Genomic DNA, 24,879 nt, shown 5'->3' on the forward strand with positions numbered 1-24,879 from the left:
TCCAAAATCTATTTAGGTAGTCTCGAAACGTAGTTAAAATTGTATCTGTGTAACCTCCGTCACATTTACGAAATGAATTTGGTTCGTCTAAAGGAGGGGTCAGCAACCTGATCGACCACAGCCCACATAAAGGTCCCGAGGTGTCTTTTTGTTGGATCTCCCAACCTCTCACAAAAGTGTCCTAATATTGAGCGTTGAGCTCTCCGAGAGTTTCGCCAATTCCGTGTCAGTGTAATGCGTTTGCTTCAAAATCATGGCCATATCAAGTCGAAACCAAAATCTGGAACCGCTCAAAAGAAGTACAAAAAAGTGTCAATTGGTCACATTCAGTACATCAAAAATTATTGAGCATGAACCCTCCTTCCTTTGTCAGACAGACGAGATGGCCCTTAGATAAACGCTCGCCGACCATCTTTTTCTCCCATTCCGACACCCCATGTGCTCAAATTTGAATGCAAATAACTTAAAATATGCAGTCTCATGCTGGGTGCATGACACCAATGATCGGAGCCTGACAGGACACCAATGCTAATCTGTCCATTTACAGTCAACCCAAGAGCAATCTCGTGTTTGAAAAGAACTCGTTGAAAATTCAAAGCTTAAGTGAAAGTGAGATAAATCCAAGAAAAAGGGTCCCTCTTTAAGCGATCGGAATTCAAGACGTGTGATGATCGTCGTTGAGCTCATCAGGCATGCTAGAACAACACGGAGAAGGTACCACACTAGACAAAGAACACTCCAAAATAAATAGATCCTGTCCATCCACTTGATGCCACTCCAGATATCCAAAAAGAGTCCATGACGTGGGTGCTTCAACACTCGATCCTCTCAAGCAATCAAGAAAAGGACAACCGGGGATGCAAATCGACAGTCGTCCACACGTTATGTGGCAACATTGATAATGAAAAAGATATACAGCACTCCTCGTTCGTTCCATTTGCCCATCCCAACAACCAACAATACCTATGGATACTCAGGACGAAGCTTTGTGGAAGGAAGTCAAGCCCAAAGGGACCGTCTTCTGTACTGTGCTCTACTGTACTGTGCTCTAATACTGTAGTATGTAGTTCTCGTCATGATGGTTCGCACTTTTATTTCAAAGGGTCGTGAACCCAATTTTATGGCCCGCCCACATGATTTGTGAGCCGGTTAACATGAACAGTTGCTCGCACGTGACCTTGAAAGATTACCCTTTGTCAAAGGAGTCAGAATATCCTCATCCATCAGCTCGAGATTCAATGAATGAGACAAGTTTATTTTTAAGGGCCCCATGTTTGATCATGATCTATATGAGATGAACAAAAGGTGGTTTTTGTGTTCGTAAGAGGGCTGTTAAGTGCAAGAAATTGCTTCCGTATGCTCAGGGCCCTGAAGAGTGATTAAAATAGAGCAAGAAGCCCAGCCCAAAATGAACGTCGATTTTTTGCCCAATCATTCCGTTTGGCGTTGAAAGGTAGCCATGAGAGTAAGGAGGAAAAGAGGTGATTTATAATGTTTACTCGAGGCAAGGATGCATGAGTTTGAAGAAAGTAGAGTACTATCCGTCAGCTTGTGTGCAAGGTAAAAAAATGTCCTCGAGCAAAGAAAACTCAAGACCTGGGAGCAGACGCACATATTTGCTAACAAATTGGAAGACCGTATCTTTCGAGAATGAGAAAAAAATGCAATAAAATCATGCTTAATCTGGGGCTTTTCGCAAAGCTCATTGTCATGTTCGATAAGGGAATTCCAAAATTATTAGGAAGCAATGTTCAGCTCAAGTCAAGCATTGTTCAAATTCTTACGTTACTAAATCCATTCATGAAGATAGCTAACAAGATTACCAAAAGAATGCATTTTGAATCTAAATTGCTTTAAAGCATTGTGTGCGATTTGATTTGCTTTTTTTCTTTCATTGTATCGAATGCATTCATTCAAGTCCCATTGCCAAAGATAAAGTAACCTATAGGTCATTTTGCTTTTCCGTAGTCTGTCGTATGCACAGATCCACCTCTAAATTCGAATTTCAATTTTGACATGTCATCGATTGACACAATCCCTTAAATGTACTCGCACAATACGAATGGCATGATGACATTCAAAAGTCAATGGAAATTAGTCAAAAGTTAACTTTATCTTCTAACTTTATTCTTTCAATATCATCTGTCAAGTCTTCCTTGTTCGCTGACTTGCCTGCAAAGGGATTGCACCTATGATCATTGATGTTTTGTCGTTGAATTAGGCTAAAGGCTCTTCGCAGGAAGCAAAAATTAAGCTCCTCCACAATGAGCTTATCCCTCTGGATGCCTTTCAATTGCCCCTGGGCCCAGACTGAAGCCAAAGAATCAAAGCAAGAAGCAAACAATATAAACGGTTGCAACATTTGGTACAGACTACAGTTGAGGTTAAATTTGCTGGATCATTGGGGAATGGCTATGCTTTTGATAATTCCAACGAAGGCTCGTTATATACCATTCTGGTTCATTTGCGAGGCATAAGGTTTTGGGCTGATGATGAGGGCCTAAATATTTTTATTTCTCTTCTCGCTCAGACCATGACGTTTTATATACAGACTTGATTGCAACAAAATTATGGCCCTGTTCTTAACATTTCAAGGTCTTTATGCATAGTTAATTGGAATTCTCTCTCCTCAATACCTAAGTTCAAGAACAATGCGCACCAAGAATGAAGCCATGCACAATAGCTTGGTGATTATCTAAATAAATGCGAAATGATTATTGTCTCATATGCCTTCTTTCTTTCCCCTTTTCAGCCGTTTAAAAGCAGAATTGGCCATGTTAAGAAAGAAAGGTGCCCTCAAAGTGAATCAGAACCACCCAGTATGGCACGTGGATCCCAATCGATCGTGTGGAAGGTGCCGAGCAGAGCTGGGACGCATTATGAACCGCGGGGCGTTCTGCAAGGCCTGCAAAGTGCGCGTGTGCAAAAATTGTCGCGAGTACAATCTCAAGGGAACCGACTGGATTTGCACCGTTTGTCACAAGAATTTGTAAGTATAGTAAATCATTGGTCTAGTTTGGCTTTGAGATACTGCTAGAATTGAGAGATTGTGTTGACATTGATCCGCAAGAGGGCGCGTCACACAAGGACTGGTTGACGGCTTGACGGAAGCGCCACCTGATGGTAGTCTGAGATAAAAAAAATCCCAATTGATCCTTTTAACCTTTCGTTTTATTATTTTATATTATCTCTAAGTTACGATGTCGAGCATTGCAGCAAAACGCCCTTTAGATAGGAAACACAACTTTGTTTTTTTCTGCTCCCTTGCCTTTCTGGCATCTGCTTGGATTGACTTGAAGGGCTTGCATTTTCGATGGGTCGATTCGGATTGAGAAGTTAGTCCACTTTTGGGAATCGTAGTCAAAGACCTCAACGAAGCTCCCATCTGTTTTTGAGCAGCCTCCAGCCACAAACAACCGATTCCCGATAAGTCCCACCACTGGCTTCTGAGATCTTGGAAACTGAAGTTCAGCCTTCAATTTGACCCATCGATCTTGGTGGTTGTAACCCTTGGGTTTCCACGGCAGCATCTCGACGTCGTTTCTGTCTCGTCCACGATTGCCCGTTCCAGATACGGCAATCAGCCACGTTTGATTCATCAGAGACACCTTGGTGCAACCATGGAGGCTCCTACCATGGTTTAATTTGGGCATTGGAAAACCTGGGACAAAACTACACTTTGACTGCCCGCAGGTTTCATCCTTCTCAGATTCGATTTACCTTTGAAGATTTGGTTCTTGTCAACCAGAAAATGAGCCGTGGTCTTCATTGGCCTTTTATGGAGTCCTCCAACTGCAATGATGTGCTTGGAATCGACAGATATTAAACAAGTTCCATCGGGAAATTGAAGTGACTTGCTGGCAGTTTCGAGGAAGGTCCGATTTTGGGGGCGTTCCCATTGGAGCATTTGGATCTTTCCATTGGATCCTTGAAGAACCAAACGATTTGCGTTCACCACCACGCCTCCAATGTTGACATTCAGTCCAAATTGTTGGGGACGATTTGGTTGAGCTTCTCTGGCACTTTGTTGATTTGCCTTCCACAATTGGTCGGTCAAAATTGGGTTCCATTTCTTATGATAGGGATTGTAATGACTACACCTCGAACTTGATCGATTAGTCCAGCAAGCCATCATATAGCCATCATCTGTGACGCCATACACCGCTTGAGACTCTCGTGGAATGAGAAAAGACCTAAAATTTGCATTGCCAAGTTAATGAACCAAATTTAACAAATTGGATATTTTTACCGAAGAATAGTGGAGCATTTGCTAGATGGATCGATATATCGAATGCTCAGGTTTCCGCCATCGGCGGCATTCTTGGCCAAGATGATCGCACTTTCTCCATTTACGGGTGTAAACCTCAACTTTGTCTCTGGTCCAAAATACGGATTGGCAGATTGTTGAACTCCAGATTGGAAGTGAAAATAAATCAATAACACCACACCCAACGGGAGCAAGCCTAAAACGGTTAAAGTTGGCCAGACACATCGGTGTCCTCCCCTGCAGGTTCTCCCTTTTCTCGCAGTGCTGTTTTGGCAATGAATTTGGAAAGTAGGCGATACCTCCGATTCGTAAAATCTGGCCATGATTATTTTAAGCACATTTGCTCAAGGATCAGGTTACTCGGGATCGTGACTATTCACTAAGATAAAGCAAAGCTGAGAGTGTTTCCTGTCTGTCAAATCCAGAGTTTCCTTCATGCAAATGACTATGAATTCACAAAGCTTTATGAATGTCTTTTTGACTTTTCCAAAGAAAAAAAACAAAGATCACATAGACTTATAATACGTATTACTTTCTTAAAGGAGAAGCTTTTTCCTAATTTTACCCAATCTAACAATATGATACGATTTGTTCCGAGATCAGAATCAAAGTTGAAAGAATATCTTTTCATTGGTTTAGTAATGCGTGAACATTATCTGAAAGCTCTAAAATGTCATACCTTGTCCGATTAATTTTTGCCATCAAACTCAGATTCATTTGAATTAGTTTCTTGAAGCTTATTAGCCGAACCACTCCTAGTAATGTCATTCCCAGCACTATCGAATGAAATGTTTAAAGTCACTACTTACATGCATCGTGTGATATTAGTGAAGAAAAGCGAGATCACCGTAGTTCTTAACCTAACACCAATTCATCTTTCAGTAAATAAGTTTTTGTTGATTGTCCCATGGTTTAGACTTTGGCGGACCAACTCTACTCATATCAGCCTCAGTCAAGAACATGCAAATTCTAGCCACATTCAAGTCCACTGCAAGCTTAGAACAAGTCTTGCACATTTTTGGACGTTTAAAGAACGACCTAGAGAAGTTTCGTCAAGAGCTTAAATGATTGAGAATGAGCAAAGTCTGAGTGCTATGCTAATGAACGGTACCGTATACCGTACAGATAAGGGCTCAAACATCAGGTCAAGTTTAGACCTCATTTAGATAACCCTGGTGGATGGAATATGAGACGCTAACGTGGCAGGCGAGTGGTTTCATTTACATTTGTAAAAAAGCAGACCACACACAATCAGGACCTTCTTGTTTAGATCATGTTCGTTCTTGGTAACCCTTTTCATGGTCGTTTGCATGCATGGGCGAAGAACGAACGTGAGATCATATCTTTCGAAGATATTACTCGAAAACAAAAGGGCTAATTAAAGGGCTCTTACTTGGAGCCTTTCGAAAATGGCAATGATCCCTTATAGTGCAAACATATTGACCAATCAATCAACACAACAATAATAGAGTGACAAACTTTCACGATTGTTTCCTTTTTTTCGAAACTTTTTATGTATTCTTTAACTTCCCGTTTCTTTCTGAAGATCCAGCGAAGTATTAATGTATGCATTGTATTTTCATCTTGACGACAGATTTATTTGGAATAAAAGAGTTGCTATGTGGGCCATTTTACAAGTGTCATTGACATGGTTACTCTTTTCGCAACTTTTTGGAAGAATCACAGTATGCTTTACTGGTCATGAGGATTCTTAGGCTTTACACGTTGATAGAGCTCATGAACACTTATTAGCCAAAATTGATCATTAATAGACGATTGATTCCAACTAGACGTCATCATTTTCAGAGAGTATCGACATCTACAAATTTACAGAACATGTTTGCAAAGTGGTTCGTTAAAAGAGCCCAAAATTGTTGGACCAAAATGGGATTAACTTTCATTCAATGTGGTCAAGGAATGCTTGAAAAAAGCTCAAATGTAATTTCACATGTTTCAGCATTAAACACGCACTCTTGGGCCCATTTTGTTACTGGTTTTGAGTCGCCTAAATCCTACCTTTGATACAATGGAGTTTTTTAGACTCGTATTTGGCACAAAAAATCAAAATTTGGGCCAAAAAACCGGTAAAAATGATTTCTTTCGATGTTAGGCAAATTTAACATCTTAACTCACATTTTCTAGTAAACATAAAAATTAACACTGAAATTATTTGCTTTGCTCTGTTTTTCATGTTCTTCTTTCTGTATTTTTTCTTAGTCCCTTCTTTTCTTATAACTTCAAACCGATATGATTTCCTACAAGCCTTTCAATTTGATTTTGTAATTCTTCCAACTCACGTTATCGTGTTGCAGCTTGGCCTCTGTAACATTATTGACTATCTATGTCATGTCTTCGTTAATTTGCCCAGGTCCTGGTGAACAACAAGCTTTTGCTTACCCAGAACCTGAGGAATTACATGCTCATGAAATTTTGATGTATCAAGATGCTAACGCAATGATAAAATTCCGACATTATTTAATCATGATCAAAGTGTTCCTGAAATAAATCTATCTATCTATCTATCTATTCTATTCAATTCGTAAAAACCTTTCAATTTAAAGGCTTTTTTGTCCCTCACAGTGGCAAACGAGAGGAGATTTAGTTGTTTAAGCTCAACGTAACGCAAAGTTGCTTCGTTGCCTTCCCTCACTCAGGTACCTTCCACAAATGATGCCATTTAAAAGACGTTCTTATAGTATTTCAAACCATAGTAACCGATTCAAATATTATGAGATGTTGTTTTTAGGTGTCGACTGGTTTGAAGAGATTGTGAAGGATTTTTTTTTGTTGAGCCTCCCTGAAAAAGCGAGTGCATCACCACATAATTCCACGGGATCTCATGTCTGGCAGACGTTTCTGAAGAGACCATTGCACCAAAGAGAGCTGCATTTGTTTCCTTTTGTGAAGAAAACCCCTGGCCTTATTCAGCATTCCATTTATGGGAACAATTGTCTTCTCAGAGAAAAATCAAGTTTGAAATATGAGCGTGCAGATCGAGTTTCTGGTTTGGTTGGGTTCATCGTTGGATACGAGATTAAGTTCAAAAGTCGTATTAAGATGAATCAGAAGAATTAGCCCATCATCCCCCATCCTTGCTTGAATTAGGTCATGGCTCATTCCACGAAAACCTTCCTCTAACTATCTCGGGCCCTAGCAGGGTTCCCATATACCTACCGGAACTCTCAGCACATTTATCAAATCTGAATCGGATTGTTTTCTACCTTCTCCAAGACCTGGAACTGATGCGGGTATCTTCCGGGGAGACAATTACATGACTCCCTCCGCTTAGATACGCCCTTATTTGGTACGGAATGAATAAAAGTCAATTAAGTATGCCATTTACATATGGAATTGGTGGCGGCCGTGTCCATTGAACACACTGTGCCGCGGTCCTGAGCACTCTCCGATGCCTGAGTTGTAATGGCCATCAAAGAGAGTTGGAGATTTTTTCCTCTCCCAGTTCGTGTAGTACATGTGTGGATGGAGTGTTTGCGTGCATGCCAAGGAGCAGATCACTTGGAATACTAAAAGAGATGGGTAACATTCGAGACTTGCCCGACTGATTCTTTGAAAGGCAACAGGTCCCATCAAGTGGGCTTCTTCGATCGGGCCGCAGCGAGCGGGGCTCTTACTTTACTCACTCTCTCAAACAAGCAGTACACATTCTTTCATAGATCTAGTCCAAGAGCTAGACTGTCGGCTGAGTAATCTTCAGCTGGCTGATGATTTGGATTATTTACCTCGTCTATCAACCACCTCTTTTCCTTGGCTTTTGGAATATGGTTGTCGTTTGGAGATGGCTGATATTGAAGTAACCAAGAATCGCACTCTTGCCTCCTATTGATGACTCCATCTAGGAAAACGCAAGGGCTCCTTTTCATACGACTAGGGATGAAACTTCTTGCGAGGAATCGTTGTCTTCTTCGTGGTTGTGGCCACCGAGTGTGTGGTGTGTGTAGCGGGCGCCTGGTTTTAGATGTTCAGAGTCCGTACGAGGATTTTTGGTAATCGAGGCGCCCAACCAGTGACCAGTTGTCTTTAGATGGGTTGACAGGCCAAGAACACCAAACCCTCAACCATAGGATAGGATCTCAGCTGAACCCATTTGGCCAGTGAAACCAGTGAAACCGTCTCTCTTCCGTCCAGTTGAGTGTTGAGGCTTCTGGTGCAAATCATGGTCATATGTTTGAAAATCAAATAGAAAAACATTAACTAAAAACCAGTGTTGCTCAGTGTTGTGAAGTGTTGTCTCACAAAAGGAGTGGAAGAACAACGCAAGCTTGAGGTTTTGCGTGTTTGGAATCAGATTTTGACAGCAGGTGGTTGAATATATTGTGAGCATGTAGTCATGGATGAATAGAAACTAATCCCATGAGTAAAACTTTGCCTCTCGGCTTTGTTTTGATCACCACCTACCACGACCAAATGATGCTAATCTTGGGGTCCCTTTCACTTGCATAGTCTGATTTCTGATCCCTATCTTAATTTCGAGAAGTTATGAATGTGCAAGTTAAGGTCCTCGTGACTTCATTAACGCTGCTTCAATCCCTGAGACGTGAAATGAGAATTGATCTCAACAGCAAGCTGAAGCCTAAATGCAACGTAAATGGTCGAAATTGTTTGTTATTAATGCCAAGAGATGAGCTCTCAATCAGCATTAGACACATTAAATGAGAGCTCTTCATTTCCCACAGGCAGAAAGTGCTCCAAAAGCTGTGTCCAGTCTCAGTTTCGTTGGTGATTTGGGAAGTATTTAAAATGAATTTGGTGCGGTAAAAACACCCTTTATCATCTGCTTCGTTGTGTTCCCTTACTGAGGGTAGGTAGAATAACAAGAAGCTGGGGGTGGATCTCATGGATTTCCTGTCAATTAAAAAGACATAAAACCCTCGCCTTTGATATGGCGTGGTCGTCAAGTTGTCAAATATGTACAGCACTGTCGATCAAAGATATGACAACGCTTTTTTATGAAGGTATTGAAAGGCAGCCCCTGGAGACACTGCCCTCTCCGGCTAAAAATCAGCAATCTGTTGGCAATTTCATTGGTCCATTTTGAACCAAATTTTAATCTATACACCACCACTCGAGAATGTGTTCAAAACCATTAGGGAACCCGTAAAACGTATTTTCTGTGGCTCTGCCAAATTGCTGCCATAAACGGGAGTGGTTTCAAAGGCTGGATATTTTTGAGATTTGAAGTGACCCAAAGCATCTTTGTCAGTTGAGAGACTTCAAACTATTTTTTTGCAATACCTTCACGTTATTGGTCTGATCCGGCTCACCCGGGTTTAATCACGTGTTCCTATTGTTTGATTACAATTCAACAGAGAGCGAGGGAGAGAGAGATGAGCGTCGAACAAGTGTTTCCAAAAATGGCTCGAAATAAGAGCATCATCATCATCATCATCAACTTCTTCTCGATCATCATCTTGCCTCTTAGAATCAGAAAACGGAACTTTGAAAGACACACAAAGCATAGAAAATGCCCAAGTCATGATTCACCGGGGTGATTGTTCCCAATTTGTATTTAAAGGCTTCGTTCTCTATGGCAATGAGAAATTACAGGGCAGGTCCCCGTTTCCTTCATGAGAAACTCAATTTCCATGTCTAAGGGAATCTGCAGTATGTGTGCTGCCAGTTTAGCTTCCTCATCTCGTTTCCTCGAGAAGTGCATTTTTCACGACGTCAGTGTCGATCGTTAAAATCACCACCAAATGAGTTTTGAGATCGCCTTTTGGCCAATAAAGTTAGATATACATGTTTTGTTCACCAACAAGATGGGGCTTAATTTAAAAGTCAAGACTGAAGCTATTTTCGGCTCCAGTCCATATAGGATACATAGTTTTAGCACTTATTATAAAATATCTGAATGATTTGAATGAGAAACTGGCCCTCTTTGAAAAAGGCGGGTAAATGACCCTAGAAAAAAGAGCATCGATTTGTTCAAAATGACGACCCTCCGTCGAGAGTCGAGTCAAGTTGAAGGGAAAGAGATGAAAACGTGTCAGTCTGGAATGCTTGAGGGCCCAATCCAGACCTTAATTGAATCCATCAGTGACTCCGAGGGGGTAAAACTAACCAAGATGGTCGAGAAAGAAGATCGAATCGGATTCCAAACACATAGTTGATTCGCTTAGATTAGTGTTGTTCGGTTGGGATCTTCAATTACGTCAACCGCTCTTCAACCAACAACAACAGGTGCACATGTCTACTACCACTGATGATTACCTTCACAGAAGGACTTTACGGACGGCTTCAGGCACCTGCAGTGAATGACATTTCCAAATGAAATGTTAAGACCCGAGATTGGCCATTGATTGTGAAACATCCCGAAATGAGTTCCCATCGAAGTGGGGCCGAATCGCCCCAACTCACGGAAAGTGAGAACGCTTATAGTGAGCCAATCTTTTACCACCGCCCTCTTCCGGGCAAGAGAATTTCCCAGGGCGGATCCAGTCCTCATCGCCGGAAACTTTCCCTGCCTCATTCCATGACGTCGTCGCATTATTATATGCCAGCTCCGCCATATTCCCCGAGATCTCCGGCCAGATCCCTAGTGAGTTCATCCTCGTGTTCTTCGTCGAGGCCAATCTCAAGCACGGGCTTTTACAAGACCAAGAAGACCACCACGGGCTTCTTCAAACGAAGATGCACGGTGGAGGACGAAGGGTCCTTCAGAAAACTAGATTCTGGGTGAGAATAGATATTTTGCTCTGCGAAGGCCAATCCAATGAGTCTTCTTCCCTGTGAGGGCTCAATGTTGGTCGTCGCTCCCTCAATTTCTCCACCCAACTGATGTCCGCTTCCAAATTGAGGGCATAGAGCGCTTAAGTTCCACAGTCACGTCCAATTATCTACCGTACCTTTGAAACTGAGTTGCATTTCTTTTGCCCTCACAACCCTCATGGGACGCAAAACATGTGTTTGTGTTGTACATACTCGTACCACTAGCATTCGTTTAAGAGCAACATCAAGCCAATAAAACAATTTACAAGACACAGGTAGCGAGCAGCCTCAATAATGAGAGGAGAGACACGTAATTTCTGTTATGGTCAATCCACCGGAGTAATAACTCCGCCCATGCTAAAAACTGTAATTTCAGCAATTTCAGGCCATGTGCTGTTGTTCAGATTCCAAGCTGAATAATCTTTGCCAGTCAGACCATTCTCTCATTGTCTTTAGAGCGAGGGGTTTCTGTACACATGTTTCGAGTTTTTCAGCTCATTTGCGGCTCATTGCATCGCGCACTTGGGACTCAAATGCCATAAATAACGAGTCCAGTTGAAACCCATATTGAAGACTCGTAAAAGAATGAGCAGAGAGAGAGAGACATTGATATTTGAATCATTCTAATGGCGTTCGGATGGCCATTGGTTACCCTGCGATCCTGATTGAACATACTTCATGTGAACCGATTAAAAACGCGGATATTGATGATCCGCAATGAAAAATGGCGCGGAATGTTAAGGCTAAATTGGATTAGGATTGTGTCCTAATATTGGCCCAGTAGTGGCCGAGGCAACTCTCATTCTTAATGCCCACTCTCTGACGATGTCTGGGGCGATAATTAAAGTTGAAATGAGCTTGAAATTGGAGTCGTACCAAAAAGCAGGAAACGCAGTGAATCGCACCGTGCTTGGCCAAGTCAAAATCTACTCGGATTGAGTGCCCACTGCCAACTGCCGACCACTCTCTTGCTTGGGATCACATTATTTACTGGCGTTTGGCACCAAACCATCGCGATGGTTTTTTTTCAATTGATTGAAATATTACTTCTTGGTGCGTCTAAAAACCATTTATTTATATGGCGGCTTATGACATCAACCGTCATGAAGACACTGGAAACATATGACTGCAAAGCCAACAAAGACCCTATTACTAAGATATGGCTGATTACACGCTGGGGTGTAATTTTGACACTTTTTTCATAGAGGGAAAACGTGTCCCACTTGGGATTTCTGCTTGAATGAACAATTCAGATGAGGGGTAATTTCACGCCAAGATGTTTTAAACTGGAGCTTACCTTCTCGAGATGAAGGCGGAAAAATTGCCGCAACGATCTCAAGTTCGCACAATTCAACGACAGATTCCAACACATCTATTTAGTGGAATGGCTGGTACAGTGTATACAGTGTACAGTGAGTACAGTACGTCTCATAGGTGTTATGTAAATACATGGCGAGGGAATTCACGCCCAAGGCTCTATGCTCATCAATGGCTTCTTTGGCAAACTTTCAAGAAATATCCCATCGCAAATAACTAGTTCTCCTACGTGGCAAAAACGATTTGCATGGTTCGATCTCTGTCTCCAATCTTTGCAAAATGACTTTAAAAATGAAAGAAAGAGAGAGAGAGGTTCGCAAGAGGCCTACGTCACCTCTTGATGCACCGATGTCCTATATTGAAACAGTACCCATGTGCTAAACACCACGCAAAGAGCCAGCAAAGAGGCTTCCAACATTGCCACCTCTGTCCGTGATTCTGGAGATGGTTGACCACTGTTGTTGATGTCGAGTCCACCCACCCGTGCCCAAAAGCTCCACCCAAGTCATCCTTTCAGGGCGCCCACCCAACTTAGTTCCCATTGATTTGGCAAAATTTGATTCTTTTGAGCAGAGGACAACCAACTAAACCACCACCTTGGTTATCCAATCGAGTCCCGATAAAGGCGTCCATACAGGAAATGTGTGTTCAGATCCCAGACGTACCTGGGTTCAAAGCTTTTTTGCGCTTATGAATTAACATCGACATCACGGAGGTTTTGTCATCGATTCGCTTTGGCACCCTGCAGATCATCCCGGGCTCCAAATATGTTAATTAGGCCCGAGACAATGGAACTGGAAACATGTGAACTTCTCGATTCGCGAGGGGATGATCAGTTTGATCACAAACGCACGCATCCATTCATGATTCACTCATGATATTCCATGTGTGGGTGGGCCAAGGATTGGGAGTAGTACCTACAGTGATGACGGTCGTCTAAACGCAGCTTTTAAAAACACCAACAAGTCAATCGTCGATCGTCGATCGTCGGTCGTCCATCGTCGATCCCCACATCACCCAAGTTCGGGTTCGATTGAATTGGAGCTTGGCAAATTGCCAATAAGCGGTATATATTAATTCGCTCTAAAAAAAAATTTAGAGCACAGTTAATCATTTGGTTCCCCTTTGACAACTGATGTTTTACCTTCTTTGTTAAGGTTGGCAAGAATTGAAAGTTCCTGATGCTTAGTCAGTAATGATTGATTTTTGCCTTTTGCTTTTGCAGAGAGATTCAAGTCGCCAGTGGAGAATGGATCAAGGAACACATGTCTCATTCAGGCGTGATCCAAGTCAAGAAGAAGACCTCGAGGCATTACGTCCCAACAACTCCAGTCGACCTCATCAAAAGCAACAAGAACATCAAGCGATCTTGGACTATTTCCAGTACGTTCATGCAGAATCCTTTTCTTTCCATTGTGCTTGACGATCGGCAAACAACATTAGAGATATGTCGCAAGAATTGAAGACGTTAATTTGGCCATTCTTTCTCGTACATGCAATGGGGACTTTTTTCCAATTAATTCTTTTTGGATGTTCACGATGTATTCGTAATCAAAATAATCACATGTTTGATAACCGATATGATGAGAGAGAACCAGGCTAGGAGTGCCAAATTTTGATGTCCATCACATCCACCACCGATCTTTTTTACATGAGCAAATATTGCAATGGCTCAATTTCCTTCACAAATTGCGTGAGACGTTGGCCGTTTGGACTTTGCCATTTTTCTTGACACGCACTCCAAGTTGAGTTATTCACCTAGGCATTCCCATTCTCTCGTCAGTATGTACAAAGACCGGTCAAAATGTTCAAGCACCTTTAAAAGTCAAGAGCGGGGGCTGAACCTATAAATTTCGATATGGTTCGACATGATCACCGCAATCTGGTGGGACAAGAAAAAAAAGAGCCATTTGCACGCTTGGACGAGCGATGTCCTGGCCAACCCTTGAATGGTATTATTTAGGCAATGGCACAATTAACTTCAATCAGGCCGTTTTTATGGCCCAGAGCAACTCTTCTCACTAATGAGTTGATTACGTGGCGAATTTTAGGGACAGTGAAAAACGACCTAGATATCAAGTTTTAGGGTGGACTTTGTGGGCTCAATCCAAGTTTTTATGACACTAATAAATTCGCGCTCATTTGTCAATGAATGCAAACCAAGATATTTGGCTGTTTGCCATTGCTTCGAAACCTTTGAATGTGACCCAGAAAATTGAATCGTTTCAGATCCAAGTGGCACAGGTGGGCCTCAAATTCAGACCAGAAGTCAATCAGACCCCCGAAACCCTTTCAGCGACGACCCTCGGCTCCCTCCTCCCAAAATCGCCCCGCCTTTGTTTCTAAACATTCCCCCGCCACCCACCACCTCACCGCCTCCAATCCCGACCAATCAGAGATATGTGCCGGCATTCCAGCCCCCGGGGGTGATGCCCCGTCGAAATATACCTCTTAGATCTCAATCCATGTCGACAGCTGATCATTCCACCCGGTTCTACCCTCACAGGCGTCCGCCTATGGAAAGAGCGGAACTGGCTGACACAGACACTGATCTCATGGATCCACGAAAGTATCGGACCCTGGAGGGAATGGTTGGGCGTGGTAGGGGTGGACACGCCATCATAACTCATCCGGAAAATGGCGGGTACAACACCAACAGCTTGGAACGGGGCATGAGGCGACGCTTGCCCGATATCCCTCCGTCCAGGAGTCTGCCCCGACCTGCCAAACGAGGGCAGAGTGACTCGAGGAGTCGGGACAGAAATGGAGATCAAAAGAGATCCCAGAGCTTTGGGAACGAGCTTGATGTAAGGCTTTCTACACTTGTTGTATGTTTCATGTAAACAAAAAACGGAAGAAATGGCATCATGGGGAGGGTTTAAAACGAATACGAATCTCGGTCTTACTGAGACTCTGGAACAGTAACTGTCTCCCGCTTTTGTATTGTGGGAGCATTGTAGTACCAAATTTGACGGTATTGCTTCTGGAAGGTGTGACATGGTTTATTGCTTGATAATCATTTTCATTGATTTCGTCCCCCGATTTGGATTTTCTTTCACGCATCTCTGATTTGTTGTGGACAGTCCATCGATCTTTTATTACTATTTTTTTATAGATTGAGCATAATGCTTTTGTAACTATCATAATTCTTTACACTCAAATAACCACGGTACATGCAATGGTCTGAATCATCCAATTCAACAGAAAAACACCTTTAAAGAAAGATTTTGAAAAGATAGGTTGCGTGGCGACAGTTGGTTACCTATCGTCCATTTTGTTTTAAGGAGTCCCGTCGCGGAAATCATTACCTCTCAGATGGTCCCCATGTCAAAGACAGTTCCAAAAATAAGGAAGGTCGCGTTGTACGTGAACCAACCCCTGATTACGACGGTTCATCAATAACAGGAGACCCAGTCCTGTCAGGGAAACAGAACCCACATCTTGGTATTACTAGTTTGCCGGATACTGAGCGCTCACATGGTAAGCCAATGAATGTTCTGACCTACAAGTAGGTCCTACACACTTACTGCTAACAATTCATATGAGGATCCATTCGCGGTGAAGGCCTTTGCATGTTCCTTTCACTCTTCTAATACTCCATTTCTAACACACAGAGGTGTACTTTGCTGACAACATTGCTTCAACCGCTGCTGCTGGTAGAGTATCTGCAAATTTCCCTGGTCTACCAGATTATCACCCTTTGGACTTGGCTTATACGGTGATCGAAGAGCGACCCGAGGATGAGGCCTTGGCCACAGAATCTGAGGACAATGGCTCAGTTTTGGAGCATTCATTACTCGGATCTATTTCTCAAGTATCTGACACGTGCTCCTCGAGGCCTTTGATCGTTATTCAAACCTGGAATGAGAGGCAAGGTATTGAAGAGCCTTCGTTTTCTCGAGGGTCCAGTATTCGGAGTGGCCTTCGAGGTAAACGAGGGAGTCGAAAGAACTCCCAAGTGATCAATGAGGCGTCAGTGCCTTTGAAGCCCACCTCACCGAAGGTAAATGGAGTTAACAAAGATATTTGAAGCTGATCTTGACGGCCATGAAAGGTAGATTGCAAATCTAGATTGTCTTTGTTAACTCCGTTGTTCCATTCAAGCTTCACGAGTCACTTTCCTGCTCCGTGACGTCTCCTACGACCTCTTCGATCTCATCATTGCCTTCGCTAATGAGCGGCTCTTCAGGGAAAACCCCGAACTCCTTGGAGGTACTGCCGTCAATCGTCCAATCTGAAGATAACAGATTAGATTTCTCGAATTCATTGAATCGGAGTGATTCCAATACTACCCGCTCTAGCTATAGCCTTGACAACACTTCTTTGGATGCTTCTGACATTTCTTATTTCTAGCTGTTTTAATAAAACTTGGTGACTTGGCTCTCTCTTCGCGAATGCTCTTTACTCTTCATCTAACTAACTACTACTGTATACTTCATCATACCTTCACATTACATCCTTCATCCGCTACCACGTCTATAATAAAAAAAAACCAAGAGCTACTCCTTTGGCACTTTTTGATCGCCGTTGAAAGCCATTTTCATTGACCAGATCTCGTGGAGGATCACCTTTTGTGTCTTGCCTATTGGCTTCTACTTTCTATCTTGAGAAATTTCTTAGCAATTATGACATGGTCGTTGTTTTCTTGACTGAACAGACCCGAGGCTAATGAACTGACGGTTGAAGGCGAATTCATCTAGGGCTTACTTACTCTGGTACTGCCTTAAAGAGCACCAAATTGGCAGCCTCTATTACCGAAAGTACCCTTTTGCACGTGAAGGGTTGACCATAATGGTCGTTAATGATTTCAGAGTATTGAGTAAACCCGGATATATTGGTACTAAAGTACGTTCTCCATTGGTATTGTAGATGGCCTTGGCCGTACAGCAGAGTATTGAGTAAACCCGGATATATTGGTACTAAAGTACGTTCTCCATTGGTATTGTAGATGTGACTGGATTCGTAAAATGTTTTCAGATGAGTGAGCCTAAGAACAATATCACATGTGAAATTATCTTTGTGCGTTAAGGAAATCTAAGTACCTTTTTCGCATAGGGAAGCATGAGAAAAACTTTACTGCCTCTCTCCTCACGGAATGAAGATCCATCGTAATATAGCCAATCGTATATACTTTCTCATTCACTCCATTATTGTAAAAAAAAATCTTGTGCATTACGGAGTACAGGGGTTTCTTCGTTGGTCTAGCCACGGTGAAACTTTTCGAATTAAGTTGTAAATCCAATTATCAGTCCATTTCATTTCATTTTGATCTTGATGTAGGGTGTAAGACCTCTGGGCCCACAGATTTTGGTGTAACCACAATGTGGTCGGCTTGGGTCTCCCCAATTTGCGGGATTTTGATGAATTCGATGATTTACAATAAACTCACGGGCGTTCTTGCGCAAGATGTAGAGAGAAATTCAGAATCCTGTTTGACGACGTCCAATCCAAAGGCAGGTGAAAAAGATTACTTAAATCACATGCAAAGGGATCATTTGTCCAAGGATTCGCGGTCATTGCCAGGTCGAACAAGCAGACCTGATGATTATGTCTGGATTCTCGAAACTAGATTAGAAGGGATCATTTTACTTCACGATTGAATGGGAAGGAAACTAGAAATAGTATGCACACATCAATAATCAGACAGGCTTTGAGGTGTATAGTGATGAAAACGGATGTTACCTTCAAGGGGAAAAGCATCTTGTTTGTTCACTTAGTGTAAGTCCATTCCGATCTTTGCAAGTAGCTTATTGATGTACCAAGTCAGGGCCGATGATTTGTTGTTTTGGGCCGCAATGAACGTTTGTTTACCCTTGAGGAAACCTTGTCCAAATTAAGAAGGAAAATAAGTCTGAAGTTACCTCAAAAAGAGGATTTCCCAAGGTCAGGCAGAGTGCTTCTCATCGTGTTTGAATTGCTCCCATTTTGGCACCATTTTCTTAAATTGTTTTCAAATCTGTTCTACATTTTCAAGGCATAAAAGTAATATAAAATGGCAGCATTGCAAGGCGGCAGAGGGGTTGGAGTGAATAGATTTAATAGAGGGTCTTCCGCAAGGTGCCAAGTTTCACCACCACGAAATTGAAAAACATTTATCAACGCTTGGCCTCTCGTCCGGAAATATTTTCGCTCGTTCTCAGGAATCCCAAGTCTTTGATGACTCTTCAGTCTGGAAATCAATCGGATTTGATCGAATTTTGAACCATTTGAAGGTGCCTTCAAATCAAATACACAAGGGTTTTCAGTATCACTTAGTTAAAGAGCTCTCGGCTCTCATTTGCATTTCATATTAGTCCTCCTTGCTTTGGCGGCTTCAGATGTGTATCTAGTTGTCGTTCATCATGTGAGTGATTACCATGTGATCCCTATCATTACATGTCATGGTTGGCGTGGCACGGGCACTTTATCAATTTGTTTGTAAGACCTTAACTTGTACTTCGAGCTCTTTGCTAACGGATCCTTCCAACTCGGCAACTAGCAACTCTCAAGAACTGCAAAACACATTTTGCAAGAGCTTGTCCTGATTTTCTGAGAAACCTCAAAAGTGCTTACTTTCGATTTCGAGTAAGATTGAAAACGTATTTGTTTGTACTATACAGTCCATATCAGAAGTGAGCTTGTGTCAAACGTATTCATTGGTAAGTCATCTTTACCCTTTTCTATCTGATTGAAAATGATGCGTATCGGGTTTCTAGAACCTAAAAATAATCATCTTGGCTCGCTCAAGATCGAGTGTGGAGTTGGAGTTTCTCTTTGTGAAAAAACATGACCCACCACCATCATATCATGGATGGAGTCAGAACTCGATGTGCCCTCAGTCTTGGTCTCTTTTACAGCCATACTTAGTGAAGAGGGGATATCTCTTTTTGAAATGTAGTTGGTTCGTGTCTCTGTTTTGTTCAATGTGAAGGTAAAGAATAATGGGAAAATGTTTTTGGTGAAGGAGTTGCATACTGCATATGTACCTTGAAGAAAAGCCTTTTTAACGAAAAATGCCTTTTCCGCCTGTTCGATTCTGAACAAACTTTCGGAACTTGAAATTGAAGGCAAATTTTGATAAGATTCAGTTTAAGGGGCTCGGATACTTAGTTTAAACTGATGTTTTTTTACCCAATTCAATAGTGACTAGTATAATATGCCAGATGAGCACTTGTGAAACGTACGTTGATCTTTGATTATTGATTATTAGGAGCAGGATTTGCAAGGTTTTACACAACTATCACGGATCCACTTTCTTGACATGTCCTGAGCAATTTAGGGCTGACTTTGAAGTGAGAAAATGTCTTGCCGCCAAGAGACCCAAGGTGGTATTGAACAACCCATTCCCCATCATCATCATCATCATCATCATCACGATGAGGTTCAAGGGTTAAATGGGTATTTCTTGATGATTCTTTCGTCCTCTAGGGTTTGAAAGTGAAAGTAGGAACGGGAAGTAATCCGTTCTTGTACCAAAATAATGCGACATTGCAGAACTGTAATTACCCATATGTGTCATTGCAAATGTTTTGATCAGGCTCCCATCCATTTCCACTTATCAACGAGAGGAAATAGAAATCTTACTCCCATTTCAACCCCTCTCCAACGGAGACCCAAATTTTGAACGTTTTCACCCCAAAGGCGAACAGGTGTTTGCTCAATACTTTGTAAATGGATCTTTAACTGAGGGGTTAGCCACCTTCCCCAGGTAGCATTCATTTACTCTCTTGTGTACAGAGGTACACATACACTACAGTATATTCCATGAACAGCCCATGAAATGTTTTTCAAGTGGTTTAGAGGTTGTACTCGATGGTTGGCTGGACGAGTCTCATCCTGTTTCCTGTCCAAGACCCCTCCCACTGATCAAAGCACACCACAAATTCTCAAAATGAACCCCCTTTGTCAACTCCTACGCGAACCCTAGGCTTAGTTTCAACTTGAGAAATTGTGCAAAACGGCCCTAAACCCTCTCCACCCCATGCACCAAAAGTTACTAAGACGGACTGAGCCGAGGAATAACACCGAACATGTATTTGGAGTAGGCAGCTCGTCATCCATCTGCAAATGTGGGGTTCACCCTGTAGAAACCATTAGAGCCACGGTGGCCTCATTTTTCTTCCCATGATCAATAGTGTCGCCAAGAGATACGAAGTACGGACTGAAGCCGTTTCGTATTGTCTTGGAATACCTTTTTAGTCTTAGCATGTGGTTTCATTCGTCATGGTGTTATTCCATCGACCCGTAGCCAAGTGGAGGTTCCTCTGACATGTACGTACGTAGAAAAATAGACGAACGAATGTAGCTATGAGAATCTTCGTTTGTCTGAGTGTGTGAGTAAGTGAGTGTGTACGTGCGTCGAGTTGCATAGTTTTCGGCCGATGACTCCCTTTCCTCGAGAGTTCGCTGATTCGATTCCTTCGCTCTCTGGATGGTGTCTCTTTTTTCAGTTCTAGTTCGGACGTGATAGTGTGAATGACTCGGGTGCAGTTCTCAAAAGACTGAGCAGCAAACATGCGCTTTCATAGTGAGAGTGGAGATTAGTGATTGACTAAGGAAATTGATTTATTGTGACATCATCCTGGGACACCTATGTCGTTCTATCTAAACTTCGTGGTGTCGTGCAAGTTACCGGGTGAATTTGCAAATTTGATCAGGTAGGCGGAACGTGGAGTGAGTGGACATCACTTGGGATACGTGGAATACATTCAAGCTTCAAGCACGATTTGTAAGGCTTGGGGTGTGTCCAACGAGGACCTGAGGATGTTTTCTATGATGAGTAGTACATGTTCGATCATGTTCAAGATCCAGGAGATAAACCTGCCTCTTCCGATACGGATATATGTAACGGGAAGCTTCAAAGACAGGGTTTTCCTTCCAATTGTTGTACAGAGGGGCTCTTCGCCTTTTTTTCGCATGTGTAACTGAATGGACTCTCTGGTTCCCAAATGAAACTTCTCATCGTCATCAAGATTCATTCCTCTAAGAGTCTAAGAGTTTAAGAGGCGCTACCTACTTTCGAAAGACATTTTAATGGACTTGGCAAGAATCATCATCACCATCGGTTCAACAGTCATTGATCCGGCGGAATTTACGAGCACAATCTAGCGACCAAAGAGCGATTGGCTAGCTTCCTGATCAAGAATGAATATTAGCCGACATGTGTTCGAGACAACAGTTATTACTATCATTATTATTGCGACGACTACCCGAAATCAGGTGGGTGTTTGTGTTGGTTGTGGATGGAATTCATAAGGTACAGTTGGACCCAATTCGAATACTTCAATATTCCCCGAACAAGGAAGCTCGGACAGAAAAAAATCTAAACGTCATGACCAGGACAAGACTTTTGGTTGAAAATAGTTCGAAGTCATGCCCAATTAAAAGTAACTGCTTTGGCGCTTTTCAAAAGGGCCCCTACAAAACTGACAAAATAAGCTTGGCGAGGAGTGATTGGTTAGCCCGAACTTTGGTAAATAAACTTGTTATGTAGGTTAGTTAGATGAGCGAAAACCCACCCAACGATGTCGTACTTAAAATGATAGTTTGTGTGAACGAACACCTGTGGCCATCACTTGGCGTCATTTTGGCAACTTTTTTTCGCTTTTCAATGTCATCGATTCTAGAATTGTCTGACATGAAAATGATAAAACGGAATTGCACATAAAAGGAGATCGCTTGATCATTTTTCCAAAACTAGCTGGCGAACACTTGTGAGTAAAGTATAAAACTGTAGGCGTGCGTGCGTGTGTGTGAAAAACTGACAAGGTTAGCTGCTAATGTTAATGTATAATTTTGGAATGGGGTCAGGGTTACAGGGTAGTTTGAAATCCATGTGAGAAGAGACACTGCGTCCAATCCGCACTTGAGAGTCGGAATCGAATGAATCCAAGATGGTGCCTTCAAGGTTTTTGGAACTATTTTGGATGTTTGAGCTGGGTAAGAGGAATAAAGAACAACGGCATGAGGGTGATTGCCACTTTCCACTCCAACTTATGTAAGAAGCGGGACTTTTTTCATCCATCACACAATGAAACGAATCCCCTTGTTTTACTGTCCAAAAAATCACGTGTTCGAAGTGCAATGGAAAGGAAACATGACGATTCACGGGCATGATTTGCCACTTCGTCATACTTGGTGTCCTCAAGTCCCCGCAGATAATGGATATCTCACGGCAATTTGAACTCAGGACGTCTATCTATGGCTAACTGCATGTTAACAAGCTCGTTCATGACTCCCCTGGTCCAAGTTTGGTTCAAAGTTGATGAGTCCACCATCTGCCATGCAAACGTGTACTATGTAGCAACTCTTGGTTTGGGTGCTGGTGGCATGAAAATTGAAATAACCAACAGCAGTCTTGATAGTTATGATGTTGGTTCGGTTTGACGAATACCCTCTCATTGCGAATTTTACACCTGAAAAGCCGATGGTTGACGGGATCGAGAGGGAATCTTGGGAAATCAGCGTCGCCAAGCGCTGAAAGCGAAGAATGTGTGTGTGTGGGGATGTGTTGCCTTGTTTTCTCATTAGTTTCTTTTCTTTTCATTCAGGTGGTGTCTCTGGAGGCACTCAATCATCAGCGCCGCCTTCAAGCCAATTTCCCGCTCATCCCCATGGTAAAAGCCAAGAGAAAAGTGTCACAGCCAACAGCAAAAAGACTCATCCCAAGGATCCCGGAGTGTCGAGTGTCAGCAAAGTGAGTGTCCCTGTGTCACCAGAGCAAGTGGGAGAGATCATTACCACCACGAAAAAAACCACCTCCAAGACCAAATCGGTGACAACGACAACTGCCAAGTTCGCTCATCTTCAATCAGACCCAACATTACCGGAAGAAGTCAGTGCTGAGGAGGATCATCATCATCATCACCACCATCATCGGAATGCGGGTTCAACCTCGACTGATCTTTCTCACAAGCTCGTCCCAGATGGCAATGACTTCAAACTAGTGTTCATTTCATCCGATTCGTCGAAAGAGTCCGAGTTGAATTCCTCGTTGGAAGGTGGGATCTCTTCCGACCAAGAGAAGCAAAAGCGATCTTTGGGAGAGATCAAACACTCGGGTGGAGAGTTTATAGACGACGAAATGGAATGGTCATTGGGCTATCGGCCTCCTATCAAGGCCAAGCCAGACTTCATCGCGTCCTCCAGTCCCAAACTCAAGAAGTTTACGAAGAGAACTGGTCGGGGCGATTCGTCACCGCCAGCTCTCCCACCCAAATCAAAAGTTTATCACCATCCACATGGTTTGGGAAGTGCCTCCTTGCTCGACGACTACCACTTCATCTCGTCGTCCAGCGGTGGTGGGAGTGTAGTGATGTCAGATGGTGAGAAGCTTCCAATGGCCCTGTCCTCGTCCCCCAGTGTGGTGCATTCGATTCGGACGTCGGCCACTCGTGATCGCACCAGTCCGATTAGACAGAGTCCCCGAATTCCTAAGGTTCATAACATTCCCATTTTGAGGGAGGATCCACTGCAGACGATCCATCAGATCAAACGGTCCCGTTCTGCTCACTCCATCATCGAGGCAACTGAAAGTGAAACTAGTCAAGACTATGAGGTACAGGCCATTCTCCGCAAGCATCCCAAGCTCGTGGTGCCAAATGTCAGTCAGAAAGTGAACAAGGGTGCTAATTTAACCAAACCGAAGCGTACCACCAAGACAATAGTCGGGTCAGGTGGAGACGCCAATAGCGGAGTAGGGGATTTGCATAATACTTCAGCAGAGGTTGAACACTACATGAGCGCTAAAGGCTTTGCCTCGATCACCGCCAACCCCGATGATCTTCAGCAAATGTTGGAAATGGCCAAATCAGTCAGTGCCAATGGTCAGCATCATCACTACCAGACTGGCAATATGAATACCGCTGGAAGCTCCATACGATCCTTTGAGGACCGCTCATTGGATGAAATGTCAATCCACGACCAGTTAGTCCTTCTAAGTGAGCTGGAAGGGGAAGTCGACGAGGATCCCAAAATTGAGCATTTCAGAAGCTACCTTCTGGCCGAGATCAAGGCCTATAACGAGTCACACAAGGGCAGTGGAGGCCTCTTGTCTCGATCCCTCTCGGAGAGTGACCTCAGTGAATTATGTGGCGCCAGCGTTCAGGCCCCATCGCCGGACGAACTGCTTCGATCCTTTTCGCCATCTAGCGAGCAAACTGTTTTAAAGCCCTCCGCGAACACACGCGATGAAACGTCAAGCACCTCCACCGGGGACACCACCTATGAGAAGGAAAAATCATCATCGCGACGTTCAGCGCGCATGACTCAAGGCTCCCGTCCAGATGATGTGCCTCGAGCTGAAGGCCCCCCTCCAATGTTGCCCCCTAAGAATCATCGGCGACTCCATCCTGCCAGCGACGGCGGGCCAAGTGGGGATGGTGGTGTGAGGGTGCCATCTAGCGGTCACCTAGGTCCTCAAGCGTTAACTCTCATGAAAGGTAATGCTGGCATTAGGGCTCCTAGTGGCAGTGTTAGCAGTAGCCGCACCAGTGGAGGAAGCAGTAGTGCCAGTACAAGCAGTAATAGCAGTGGCTGTACCGTGAACAACAAATTTCAGTTACCTGAGACCTTTGTGGATATTGATCAGT

General features: G+C 43.1%; 2 protein-coding genes across 3 annotated transcripts; one reads left to right on the forward strand and one right to left on the reverse strand.

Annotated features, from left to right (window-relative positions):
* The first annotated feature begins 75 nt into the window (after positions 1-75).
* On the forward strand, positions 76-16,691 carry LOC131881187 (uncharacterized). 2 transcript variants are annotated; one of them, XM_059227974.1, is made up of 7 exons: positions 76-1,023; positions 2,753-2,989; positions 13,536-13,693; positions 14,540-15,117; positions 15,595-15,790; positions 15,925-16,313; positions 16,415-16,691. In XM_059227974.1, exons 1-7 carry the CDS (start codon positions 902-904, stop codon positions 16,661-16,663), a joined length of 1,929 nt encoding a protein of 642 aa, XP_059083957.1. In that variant the 5' UTR covers positions 76-901; the 3' UTR covers positions 16,664-16,691. The 2 variants fall into 2 exon arrangements, with proteins under 2 accessions (XP_059083957.1, XP_059083958.1); XM_059227975.1 differs by lacking the exons at positions 76-1,023; positions 2,753-2,989 and adding exons at positions 8,248-8,552; positions 10,405-10,960.
* Positions 3,154-4,693, reverse strand: LOC131881190 (uncharacterized). The gene is made up of 3 exons (XM_059227978.1): positions 4,250-4,693; positions 3,721-4,193; positions 3,154-3,661 (listed from the first exon to the last, which is right to left on the reverse strand). Exons 1-3 carry the CDS (start codon positions 4,588-4,590, stop codon positions 3,228-3,230), a joined length of 1,248 nt encoding a protein of 415 aa, XP_059083961.1. The 5' UTR covers positions 4,591-4,693; the 3' UTR covers positions 3,154-3,227.
* Positions 16,692-24,879: the final 8,188 nt, after the last annotated feature.

This window comes from Tigriopus californicus, chromosome 5, assembly GCF_007210705.1.
Source record: "Tigriopus californicus strain San Diego chromosome 5, Tcal_SD_v2.1, whole genome shotgun sequence".
In the NCBI taxonomy this organism is placed as follows: Eukaryota; Metazoa; Arthropoda; class Copepoda; order Harpacticoida; family Harpacticidae; genus Tigriopus; species Tigriopus californicus.

Coding starts and splice junctions, on each gene's coding strand:
- LOC131881187 (XM_059227974.1), top strand. CDS start 902: ATGAAAAAGATATACAGCACTCCTCGTTCGTTCCATTTGCCCATCCCA. Junction 15,118..15,594: donor GCTTTGGGAACGAGCTTGAT/GTAAGGCTTTCT, acceptor TTTTGTTTTAAG/GAGTCCCGTCGCGGAAATCA. Junction 16,314..16,414: donor TGAAGCCCACCTCACCGAAG/GTAAATGGAGTT, acceptor GTTCCATTCAAG/CTTCACGAGTCACTTTCCTG.
- LOC131881190 (XM_059227978.1), bottom strand. CDS start 4,590: ATGGCCAGATTTTACGAATCGGAGGTATCGCCTACTTTCCAAATTCAT. Junction 4,194..4,249: donor AAATGCTCCACTATTCTTCG/GTAAAAATATCC, acceptor TGCAAATTTTAG/GTCTTTTCTCATTCCACGAG. Junction 3,662..3,720: donor CAAGAACCAAATCTTCAAAG/GTAAATCGAATC, acceptor GTTTTGTCCCAG/GTTTTCCAATGCCCAAATTA.